The 12,996-nt window shown below is 38.4% G+C and overlaps 1 protein-coding gene across 1 annotated transcript; it reads right to left on the reverse strand.

The window, feature by feature from the left end:
- Positions 1 to 106: 106 nt before the first annotated feature.
- LOC124043835 (fibroblast activation protein, alpha) lies at positions 107 to 12,996 on the reverse strand. The gene is made up of 27 exons (XM_046362861.1): positions 12,802 to 12,996; positions 12,531 to 12,697; positions 12,220 to 12,304; positions 9,930 to 10,022; positions 9,698 to 9,792; positions 9,529 to 9,603; positions 9,395 to 9,447; positions 9,232 to 9,304; positions 8,481 to 8,601; positions 8,223 to 8,377; positions 7,949 to 8,046; positions 7,696 to 7,825; positions 7,477 to 7,515; positions 7,282 to 7,380; positions 6,307 to 6,377; positions 6,154 to 6,207; positions 5,775 to 5,899; positions 5,215 to 5,265; positions 4,995 to 5,093; positions 4,544 to 4,613; positions 4,252 to 4,446; positions 3,951 to 4,005; positions 3,735 to 3,834; positions 3,541 to 3,599; positions 1,697 to 1,769; positions 1,402 to 1,475; positions 107 to 972 (listed from the first exon to the last, which is right to left on the reverse strand). The coding sequence occupies exons 2-27, from the start codon at positions 12,531 to 12,533 to the stop codon at positions 865 to 867; spliced, it is 2,253 nt and encodes a 750-aa protein (XP_046218817.1). The 5' UTR covers positions 12,534 to 12,697; positions 12,802 to 12,996; the 3' UTR covers positions 107 to 864.

Consider the following 12,996-nt stretch of genomic DNA (forward strand, 5'->3'; position numbering starts at 1 on the left):
GAATATGGAGCTAAACTGTAAAACATGTCTTTCCAGCATATTATCCCTAAGTAGAATTGAGTGAATTATCTGCTTCTTAGGTGAGTAAGGCACAAATACAATGTTCTCCAGTTTTATATTCAGTTGTTTATTTGTTCAATACTCTTGTGATAATATGCAAAACACACATTCTGTATCAATAAGATGTTCAGACTGAACAATAATATACCATAAGATCTTTTCACAAATGTCGAAAATCATACATATACATCATTTCCCTTTTTTTCTACAGAATAAACAGGATACAGAAGTGTATCAAACATGCTAGAAAGATAATATTGAATTCCAAAATGTATGTCAATATATGGTTTAGCTTTATACCTCTCGCTAAGATTTGTTCCTTTTGAACACATGTAAGGACAATGAACAGTCTTTATCAACATTTTCAAACGAGAACATGGTTATAACCATATTTAAATTCCACATACAATTACATCTCACAGACAACGTCAAATACAAACAAGATCTGAACATTACACAACACATTCAGTGCAGTAACAATTTTAACCAATATCACTGAAGTCATTGATATAAAATACCATTATACCTACATGCAATGGCTTTGAGTACATAGTGGTGAATTCAATGGTCACATTTTTTTCTATGATCAGCACAATCATTTCATATCAAACACAAATAGTCATTACAAGCATATTAATTACAGTATATAACTTATTTTATTAATACAGACTTCAATAGCATGGAATCCTCTGTCCAGAATATCATCAATAAAGAAAAGCGGTCAACATTTTTATCGTAGCAATGTACTATATAAATGCTGTCATACTGATACAATGAAAAGGCATCGAACTTAGTAAGGGGTTATTAGATCGACTTGGGTTTGACCAGACATTTCTGTAAGAATTGACTCATGTGGGTGTAGAGGTGATGGTAGGCAGGTCCTCCAAGTCCGTGATCCCTGTCAGTGTACCACTGAAAAGAATCCAAAATCACACATTTACTATTATTCTAGATAAGGTGCTCGACATAGGTTAGACTCCAGGCCTCGCTCACAGGTGAAAGTCTGTAGCAGAGGCTAGATATAGATTATAGACAGGTCACATAGAGGTCATATATCATATAATTATATTATAGATGCCGATAAGCTAGTGAAGGACATCTAAAATGTCTTATAGACAGTACAATTTGTGTAATTAAAGTTGTAACAGTACCTACTCTCCAAAATATTATTGCACGTACTGTACTTACCCCTGGGACTATCAAATAAGGGCTTTATCAAAAATAGGCATACTGTAGATCAGAACCGATGAAGAGTATAAGACACTCCTCTGTCAGACTCCAAGTGCAACACGTCACCCCCACCTCCCCTCTCAGGTCGTCCTCCCCAAAACCAACATTTACCATCGCCTCAAAGTCAACTTGCTGGACAACCAGGGCTTTGGAGATCTGTGCAGATTGCTGGAAGTGAACATTGTCTACAGGAAAAACAAACTGTTTGTAATACCTGATTGAACAAGGAAGCATATGCATCTGTGAAAATACGATCAATGATTTTGCACAAGATCAGGAGCCTCTCTTAATGGCTATACTGAATACTGTATTCTATACATGACACATTGGGAATACAACATCGCGTATGAGTGTGTGGTTGTTTAGAATGTAGAACACAGTATTTCACTGAAACAGAAACACATACCATCAGCTGTCCCATGAACCAGGAGATAGTCCGCTGATTTGAAATTCTTTGCTCGACTTGTTACTGTGGAATTCTGTGGAATAGAAAGTTGTTTGTGTGTGGACACAGTTACTGGCTGACATAAAGTACAACAGATTATGTGACGACTGTCCAATGAAAGAGGGACCATGCTTTTTGATGTGTCTGATGTCTTTACCATAGATATAGAATGAATAGAACGGGCTTGGAAGCTCTAATCTGGCAATTTGACTGGTAAACTCATGGGTACACTTGCAATGGCTGCCTGGTATTGTGAGCTAATAATTTCCATGGTAATTTGGAATGTTCTATCAACTGATATTCACCTAGTTAAAAAGGAATTCCCCTCGACGACGCCCACAAATTGGGGAAAACAAACATTCTTTCCCATTGACCCCCAGTGTAAAAAAAAATACTGACCTACGGTTCGCAATGCTCCCACGTAGGGAAATAGAGACTGCGAGAAGAGCACTGTGACTTCAGGCTATTTGGCATGGGAGAGTGGGGACCAGGTGTCCAATTAGGCTACACATAGCTATGTGTGGAAAAATCACAGGTGAGACTTTTAACTTGTTTAGTATAGTTTGTTTGTAACGCCACTCAATACTTGTATCTGTATTGTCCGTTTGTTTGTGTTGTTGGTCTTGGCTAGCTTAATGTTCTGGTCGGTAGCTAGCTAGCACTCACTCACGTGGCTGCTAGCATCCTCATGAAAAGGGGCATGAGGGAAGCCCTACAATATTACGTTTATATAAGTCGTGAGAATGGTAGGGAGCATTGGCAATGTTGAAAAGTCATCTTTTAGACATGTTTTACTTTTCTTAAATGTAGTTTTGTAATTTGACTAAAACAAAACAGACAAGAAAATTGCACTTGGAAAAAGTAAACGTTTTTGCTGTGAGCCAATGTGGTAACCTAGGTAACCACAGGTTATTTTCCCCGCGGGCGGGGGCGGGGGCGGGGCCGCGACGTTCTATTTAATATGGACTGGGACTATGCTGGATTGCCATGGTAAAGCACAATGTTCATTCAAATGATGCTAATTGTTGTGACTCAACAAATCACAGCACAAATTGAAGGTTACACTTCCTGCATGGGTCTAGGTTGAAGATGGGAAGGTTAAAACAGCATAATAATTTCAGGCGGAAGCGTTTGAAAATAAACAAATGAATGGGACCAGTGCCATTGCTGGATTCTACAGGATTAGCATCGAAAATCTGACTAGTGGTTGGAAAATCTAGTAATAAAGTGGCTGTAGATCATTTTTTAATGTCTAAACTACTAGAATGACAGAAAGGCAGTTATGCTTGTGTTCGCTGAGTAGTTAGCTGAAATTCTCTACGATTGTGTTAATTGTTCTTTTTTTTGATGGTGAACTTTCTGTGCTGCTACCATTCACTCCCAGTCATTCTGAAAGTGGAAGCTGGTTCCTTGTTGACTAGTGGCACAAAGAGTTATGGGATATTCGAAATATCTTGTCTTAAACTGTATGTGTTTAACCTAGTATTCGTCTAGGTTGAAGATGACAAAGGTTAAGACAATGGGATCCTAATGTCTCATAACTCTTTGCAACAATGGGTTGCTATGCTAATCAGTAACGGCGTTGGTAGTTAGCAACAAAGATGGTCTTGAATTGAAATGAAAGATAAAGCCCTTGAATTGAATTGAATTGAAATTGGTCCCAGATTTGTGACGACATTGTCTTAACTTGTATATTTTTGACCTAGGCATGGGTACACTCAAAATAGCTGCCAGTCCACCCATTATGCCATCACTGACTTGAGTGGGGATGGCCGTTCTATTCATTCTATTTCTATGGTCTTTACCTTGTAAGAGTCAGCATTCTCCTCAGGTTTACTCATATAGCGTTCAGTATACACCGAGTCTGGAAAAGGAATATCCAGATAGAGACTGAACTCATATAGGATGAAAGAAACACTGGCTTTTGAAGTTTATGCATGACTAAATCTGTGTTCTCACTATTTGACCCTTTCTACGATTTATATGCACGGATACATACCATAATATTCCCACTTAGCTACTGGGGCAACTGCAATTCCACACTTGAAAACTCCACTTCCAGCACCCAAAGCCATCGACGTGACATAGCCACCATATGACTGAAAAATGATTATTTTAAACCAAATCAATCAAGTTTAATTCAACAAATACTGTGTATTTACAACAACAGATTTGTAAGAAATATTGTCAAAATCAAAGAGAATGTCCAACTTACCCAACCCCATATGGCTATTCGTTCCTTGTCTATAAAGCCCATGTCAATAAATTTTCTAGTGACAAAAAATATAGATCTTTATTTGATCTGCTCTAGCTATATGTCATTAAATGTGTTGAGCAGATTCAATTGATGATACATTTTTCAAGAGCAACAGATAGCATACTCCCAATTCACATTAATGATCAGATATGAAAACATTACCTCTTGTATTTATTATTATTATTTATTTATTTTACATATTGTTAAAGAGATGTTAGATTTTACACACTGAGGTCTCTGTACTTCAATGGCAATTTACCTTGTGGCCGTTATTTGATCTTCCACTTCAAACGTTCCAAGACGTTGGTAGATAGAGTGCATTATTTCGTCACCTTGGTAACCGCTTCCCCTTCCATCGAAACTGGCCACTATAATCCCCTCTGTACTGGAGAGGTACGAACCCCAGTTTAGTCTGTAGCGATAATCTGCCTTCTGACTACAGGGGCCTCCATATCTGTAAGGGAAATACGTATTTAACTTGACACCATCACAGCTGGGCTAATTAATTCTCTGCAAATCCTCTTTAAAGATACTTAGGCCTGTATACTTACACATCAATTAGAAGAGGGTACTTTTTGTTCTTTTGGAAATTGGGGGGTAACATCATCTGATACCATAGATCTGTTTGCAAACGGTAGTGAAACATGAGGCCATTAGAAATATAGATGTGGAATCTTAATTGGTTCACCCTGTTGCAGGAGAACATTCCTCCACTGTAATACATTTCAAACTTGTAGTGTATTTGAGGTTTAAAAATACTTCTGAAGTTTGCAATTTACACTTTGAAATTTCAGACTTGATATTCCCTTACAAAAATTGTATCAACCCCTACACAAATGTCCATTAATTATAATCCACATAATATTTCAAATTTCCTGTTGCTACAGGATTATTTTTCTGATGTACTGTAGCAAACTGGCTTAAATTAAGCTCCTACATCTGTACATTTGATTTTGCATGGCATGATTTGATTGGATCCACCAGTCTCAAACTATCACTCACCAAATCCTGCTACCCTCAGGGTCCCGCGCTGCATGGTTGGCATTTGGAATTCTTTTAGCATTTCTTCAAGATCTTTGTTGTCACGAAGAACCAGGAGCTCTAAAACAAAACAACTTCATCAATTGAATCAGAAGTTCCCCGTTTACGATAAAGATTCATGAACCTGTATATTGCTGAGTTACAAAGAGTATCTTCAAAGTACTAGTACTTTTTTGCATACCTTTACCTGAGCCTCTATTGTCCATGAGTGTGAACAATGGTGTTCCCGGTCCTGTAAAGAAACAATCAGCACACACAATACAGTATGACATCACGTAGGCTAATTGTTCACCACATAACCTCATGTACTAGCTGACCTAAAGGTCAGAGGTCAGAACTGAGACTGCGGCTTCATCCCAAATGGCACCTTATTCCCTATGGGCCCTGGTCAAAAGTAGTGCACTACATAGGGAATTATGTGGTGTTGTGTTGTCTCTCTTGTCGTGATGTGTGTTTTGTCCTATATTTTTATTTCATATATTTTGATTTTTAATCCCAGCCCCCATCCCCGCAGGAGGCCTTTTGACTTTTGGTAGGCTGTCATTGTAAATAAGAATTAGTTCTTAACCAACTTACCTAGTTAAATAAAGGTTAAATTGAAAATAAAATAAAAATAAGGTGTCATTTGGGACACTTCCTGTATCACTTACTTATACTCCGCACCCCAGTTAATTTTTATTTTTAGCATTGATCACGAATGGGTTAGTGCTCAGGATGTGAATGGGGATTGGGGTAACTGACCATAGCAGTCCATGCGGTAGTAGGAGGCATCGTAGCTGAAGTAGGCTGAGTTGTACTGACACCTGTCCTTATACAGGCCACAGGTGAGGCACTGGGGAGCAGAGTGGCTGCTTCCGATCACAACCCTGACAAACAAACAAACACAGGTTCATACGAGTTAACATTGCTGTCTGAATAACGAAAATATTTATGGTTGCAATTGAACATACTTTTATGGTTTATTTTGTATTCAGAATGATTGAGAATTTAGGGAAACCACTTTAAATGAAATATCTATGGGGATCATGAGAAACACATCAAAAACAATGTGGTCATAGTGATAGATAAATACTAAATGTACCCTATTCTGTTATCGAATTAAATTAAATGTATTTCTTACTTGTATAGATTTCTCTGTCCAGGCTTTCCTTGGTACTCATTACTTACATAGTATCTGTGAAAATGAAACGATAGTGAAGAAGCATTCTGAAGGAGCAACACACATGGCATAGTTTATAATGATACTTCTCTAGTCTTGTGCATCTGTACTTACATAGCGTCTTTGGTGAGTTTTGAAATGTAGATGACCTCCCATTTGCCTGAGGTAATGGGTGTTGCCTTGCCCTTTGGAATGATATGCACTTTCATAGGTACTGCATTCTGATATTGCTAACATTTACATGCAAGTAAGCATTTTATTGTACTGTGTACACCACGTGTATCCTCTGCATAAAGCAAATCCTCTGCACAACGCATCACCGGGGGCAAACTACCTGCCCTCCAGGACACCTACACCACACGATGTCACAGGAGGGCCATAAAGATCATCAAGCACAACAACCACCCGAGCCACTGCCTGTTCACCCCGCTATCATCCAGAAGGCGAGGTCAGTACAGGTGCATCAAAGCAGGGACCGAGAGACTGAAAAACAGCTTTTATCTCAAGGCCATCAGACTGTTAAACAGCCACCACTAACATTGAGTGGCTGCTGCCAACATACTGACTCAACTCCAGCCACTTTAATAATGGAAATTAATGTGAAAATGTATCACTAGCCACTTTAAACAATGCCACTTAATATAATGTTTACATACCCTACATTACTCATCTCATATGTATATCTATATACTGTACTCTATATCATCTACTGCATCTTGCCATCTTTATGTAATACATGTATCACTAGCCACTTTAAACTATGCCACTTTATGTTTATATACCCTACATTACTCATCTCATCTCATATGCATCTCCTGCATCTTGCCTATGCCGTTCTGTACCATCACTCATTCATATATCTTTATGTACATATTCTTTATCCCTTTACACTTGAGTGTATAAGGTAGTAGTTGTGGAATTGTTAGGTTAGATTACTCGTTGGTTATTACTGCATTGTCGGAACTAGAAGCACAAGCATTTCACTACACTTGCATTAACATCTGCTAACCATGTGTATGTGACAAATGAAATTTGATTTTAACTTTTTGATTTTGATGAAACAATCACTTTCAGGAATAAAATACTTACATCTTTCACTCGGTGAAGGTGCTTATAACCGTATGTGTCACTCATCACTTTGTAGAAACTGATATGATCCTCTGCAAACATAGGTTGGAGAGGAACATACTGGAAAGTTGAAATAATTGATTATTAGAAAACAAAATATTTCAGCACCTAGATTTAGTTATCATGGTTCTTTCATTATACAGTATGTGAACTTACTTGGCCAACCCAACCCGTCTTGCTAATTTGTTCATATTTCTAAAAGAAAAAAAGATTTTTTTTAAATTACATTTATTGCTTTTAGGCCTTTACAGTTACAGAAAGCTTCACACTAACATTCCTGGTGTTAATGTCGAAACACGCATGATCCTTTGTTCACTGAGTGTTGTTGTCTACCAATGACCTCACCCACAGAGTCTGAGGTGAGGTGACAAGTACCTGGTTCTTATTCCAGTTGTTTCCGTCAAAGTCATAGATCTGTAAAAGGACATGGTTCTGCTTCCTCTTGGTCCACTGAACAGCGATGCGCTCATCTGTCACCCAAGTGACTGAACTCAAATAGTGATCACTGGGAGAAAAACAACACAAAGTGACAGGTTTATATCACCCTTTTTACATGTGATTGATATTGACTAGCCTTGACTATTTAAACCACTACAAATGTATATTAAAGAATGAAATTATACTGTACCCTGCACCAATGGAATCTGGCACCACCACCTGTGTCCGTCTTGATGGATTTATTGTGTCCACTACAAACAGCTTTGCCTTAGGATTAGTTGAGCCAGCCTTGATAGGAGATAACATGCATAACAAAAACTTGATATCTTCACTAATAATTCACATTTTTTAAGGGTACAGTACATATAATTCACATACTGTGTGTATAATCATGGTATATTGACCTATTGGGTGCTATCTGTGGTATGTCTCTCATTCTTATGACACATATTACAACATCCCACCTTGGGGTATGGGACAACCACTGTACTGGGGTATTGTCCATTTCCATACAAAGAGTACTCGATCGTGTGGACCCCTGTGTCATTAAACTCAGCATAAGCCAGATACTTTCCAGTTGGTGACCACCATATTGCCTCGTTCGATGAGAAAACCTCCTCTGAAAAAAGAGGAAGGAATCAAGTTACCCAAAAGCCTTGTGTGTGATGAAATCCACCTCATCCCCTTCCCCCTAAAATTGGTCAATGTTACTTAATACCCACCCTCATATACCCAGTCAGGGGCACCGTTAAGAATCTGATTCTCTTTTCCATTATGGGTCACTTGTATGGCTTCAGCAGTGGCGTTGGGTTTCAAATAAATGTTGTAATTCCAGACGTAAGCCTGGCAGAGAGATCAGCAGTCAAGTTAATGTCAGCATTCCATTGACTTCAGTTTATACTAGAGTCAGCCTACTTCCTCTACAGTGGTTTTATTCCCTGGCATCCTATTCCAGATTCTTTTGGTTGGTGCAGCAGCTAATCCCACTGTGTTCTGCATCTCTCTGGGCCGACGCCCATACTCGCCATGGGAGAGAGAGCTAATTATGGTGCCAGCAGTTAACAAAAACTAGCAGGATACTAGCGAGCAGATGAACGATGCAATGGCAATGACATAAAATGCTCTCCAGCCTCTTTTCTCATTATACACTTGTTATAATTACCAAGGGCCTCAGAGACATCTTAGTCAGGTAGTAAATGGTTTTCTTTTTTTCAAATAAAACTTAGGTTATAATCTGATTTATTCTTCTGATCTTGTTAGATGTTGTCCATGGATAGACTTGAATTTGTATTTTATAGTGTATACACATGCCTTTCAACACCCTGTTTGCATCCCAATTGGTACCCTATTCCCTACATAGTACACTACTTCCCTATGGGCCCTGGTCAACAGCAGTGCACTAAATAGGGAATAGGGTGCCATTTGGGACATACATCCCTAGATAGTGTATCAGACTGGTTTTTAATCACTCACCAGTTTGTTTCCTGTTGGTGCCCAGGCAAAGTATTGCACAACTTGTGGAATGTTCACAGACTTGAGAAATGTTCTGGGAGAAAGAGATGGAAACATCAGGTTTTTAGTGATAGAGGAGTAGTTGAGTCTGGCACTTTCACTGGGAAAACAGAGATATACTTACGAACTGTCATAATCATAGATGGAGTAAGAGGCTGTGAATGAATGTCTCCATTGCTGTAAACACACAATACAGTAAATCAGTGTTGTATAAAGACACCCCATGATCAAACTATAAACAATCATTCAATATATTACCTTGGAGTAGTTGCTCTCAAAGCAGATGTATTTCCGATCAGCAGAAATAATATAGTCTGTGGCATACACTTGTTCCTATGACATAAAAATGTTAAATATAAAATGTCAATATTTGCTTTGAAAGATATTACAGGTGATTAAAATGCTCTTTGCATGTAAAATATCTTACAAATGTGTTGTTGCTTATATATTCAAAGAAATCCCCTGTTTCAGCATTGTGAAGCATAATGTTGCCTTGTCTCGTCTTATGCACGTATTCGTTATCTATAGGAGAATGAGACAGAAATGTAACTTTGTGAGACAAGATCAAAACGCAGTCACTTTAAAATCAAAACAGATAATGACAAGGAATGCATGCATACACTTTTGGAAGCAATTGAATAAACAAAACAATGCAATACCTGATATCCACCGCAAATTATATATTTTATACCTAATTGTGTCATTGAAATAATCTGCCAGGCTAAAAGGCCTCTTGGAGCCTCCGTCCTCTCCTGAAACATGAAAATGTAGTTGAATTAGTTACAGATGCATTTTACTTGAATTAACAACTGCAAATATTGGTTTGTTGATAATCAAACAATATGCTAGTACTTTCCACGAAAGTGGATATCTTCAACAAATCCTTGAAAATTGTACACTACTACAGTTGAAGTCGGAAGTTTACATACACCTTAGCCAAATACATTTAAACTCAGTTTTAAATCATTCCTGACATTTGATCCTAGTAAAAATTCCCTCTCTTAGGTCAGTTAAGATCACCACTTTATTTTAAGAACGTGAAATGTCAGAATAATTGTAGAGAGAATGATTTATTTAAGCTTTTATTTCTTTCATCACATACCTAGTGGGTCAGAAGTTTACATACACCCAATAAGTATTTGGTAGCATTGTCTTTAAATTGTTTAACTTGGGTCAAATGTTTCGGGCAGCCTTCCACAAGCTTCCCACAATAAGTTAGGTGAATTTTGGCCCAATCCTCCTGACAGAACTGGTGTAACTGAGTCAGGTTTGTAGGCCTCCTTACTCGCATAAGCTTTTTCAGTTCTGTCCACAAATTTTCTATGGAATGGAGGTCAGGGCTTTGTGATGGCCACTCCAACAACTTTGTTGTCCTTAAGCCATTTTGCCACAACTTTGGAAGTATGCTTGGGGTCATTGTCCATTAGGAAGACCCATTTGCGACCAAGCTTTAACTTCCTGACTGATGTCTTGAGATGTTGCTTCAATATATCCACATAATTTTCCTGCCTCATGAAGCCATCTATTTTGTGAAGTGCACCAGTCTCTCCTGCAGCAAAGCACCCCCACAACATGATGCTGCCACCCCTGTGCTTCACGGTTGGGATGGTGTTCTTCGGCTTGCAAGCCTCTTTTTCTTCCAAACATAACACAATGGCCATTATGGCCAAAGTTCTATTTTTGTTTCTTCAGACCAGAGGACATTTCTCCAAAAAGTACGATATTTGTCTCCATGTGCAGTTGCAAACCGTAGTCTGGCTTTTTCATGGCTGTTTTGGAGCTGTGGCTTCTTCCTTGCTGAGCGGCCTTTCAATGTTATGTTGATATAGGACTCGTTTTACTGTGGATATAGATACTTTTGTACCTGTTTCCTCCAGCATCTTCACAAGGTTCTTTGTTGTTGTTCTGGGATTGATTTGCACTTTTCGCACCAAAGTACGTTCATCTCTAGGAGACAGAATGTGTCTCCTTCCTGAGCAGTATGACGGCTGTGTGGTCCCATGGTGTTTATACTTGTGTACTATTGTTTTTACAGATGAATGTGGTACCTTCAGGCATTTGGAAATTGCTCCCAAGGATGAATCAGACTTGTGGAGTTCTACAACAAAAAAATTCTGAGGTCTTGGCTGATTTCTTTTGATTTTCCCATGATGTCAAGCAAAGAGGCACTGAGTTTGAAGGTATGCCTTGAAATATATCCACATGTGTACCTCCAATTGACTGAAATTATGTCAATTAGCCTATCAGAAGCTTCTAAAGCCATGACACCATTTTCTGGAATTTTCCAAGCTGTTTAAAGGTACAGTCAACTTAGTAACCTTCTGACCCACTGGAATTGTGACACAATGAATTATAAGTGAACTAATCTGTCTGTAAACAATTGTTGGAAAAATTACTTGTGTCATGCACAAAGTAGATGTCCTAACCAACTTGCCAAAACTATAGTTTGTTGACAAGTAATTTGTGGAGTGGTTGAAAAACAAGTTTTAATGACTCCAACCTAAGTTTATGTAAACTTCCAACTTCAACTCTACATCCAAAAAGGCAAAAGCAATCACTTGGTGGCGCCACATGGTTATCACTGTATTGTATAGTGGGCCTACTTGAATTTGAAATGTTCAATAATCCTCCATCTCATTTTTGGATTTAATGATTCAAGAAATGTACATAATTCTAGAATAGACAAATTAATGCTCACATTGGAAGTTTCAGTGAAACAATAACACGACGATTTGAGTGTTGTTGGTTATTTATGATGACTGATTTAATTCAACTTGGTGAAGTTGCACAATCGTGCATTTGAAGGGTCCTTCGTCAGAAAACGGTCATCATAAGTCACTGTCAACTCAGTGGACACCATAGTGTGCAAATTGTTTACAGAGTGAATGGAAACCATATCTCATTGAATTACATGAAGAAATCATACATGGATAAGATAAAGCAACTTACTATTCAGAATAATTGCCATGGGGACAGTTATTAAAGTGATGACGACAGCCGCCCCCACAACAGCCCAAAGCACCTTGCCGCAGCCCTGTTAAAGGTGAGGGAAGAGGGTGACAAAATGTTGCAAAAAGTTTTGTGTGAATTATAAAGTAGCCTATTATAGTCTTGGAGGAGAACTCACTGGCATTTTATATCTCTTCGGTTTTCATATTTTCTAATCAACATGATCACATAGTAATAACACTTCTCATTTATTAAAGAAACACCGTTAACTTTGCATTTGTATGTATTTCTAATGCATTCGTTTTACTGACCATAGTAGCACCGATGATATATCGGCATTCACCCGGGAGTGGACATGCAGCTCTCAACCTGAGGAATCCGGGTCGCTGACGTGGAGTGACAGTCGACTTCTTCGCACTCTCTCTGGATGTCAAACAATTGACATAGCGCAGACAAAAGGTATAGATTCTTGATTAAACTGTAACATAAGCAGCAGAAAAGAAACAATGTTACCGTCCGAGTTGAATCTCGCTTCCCTTGTACTCCAGGGTGCATCCGTAAGGAAGAGTTGGAAATTCTTACTAGTCACAGGGATGCCTCCTCCAAGTCAACAGCCCACATAACTTTCCGATGGCGCCGAATTTGTGAAGATTTAGGAAGTGACTTTTCCATTCAGCGCATATCATAAATCGTCCAGTTATTATCAGTGAACATCGTTAAGCTTGCCAATTATATCGAATACATTTGCAATTTGTGGATTTCTGTGAATTTTGTGGA

Source organism: Oncorhynchus gorbuscha, linkage group LG09 (assembly GCF_021184085.1).
Source record: "Oncorhynchus gorbuscha isolate QuinsamMale2020 ecotype Even-year linkage group LG09, OgorEven_v1.0, whole genome shotgun sequence".
Classification (NCBI taxonomy): domain Eukaryota; kingdom Metazoa; phylum Chordata; class Actinopteri; order Salmoniformes; family Salmonidae; genus Oncorhynchus; species Oncorhynchus gorbuscha.

Coding starts and splice junctions, on each gene's coding strand:
- LOC124043835 (XM_046362861.1), bottom strand. Junction 9,448..9,528: donor TTGAGAGCAACTACTCCAAG/GTAATATATTGA, acceptor GTGTGTTTACAG/CAATGGAGACATTCATTCAC. Junction 5,900..6,153: donor GGACAGAGAAATCTATACAA/GTAAGAAATACA, acceptor TTTGTTTGTCAG/GGTTGTGATCGGAAGCAGCC.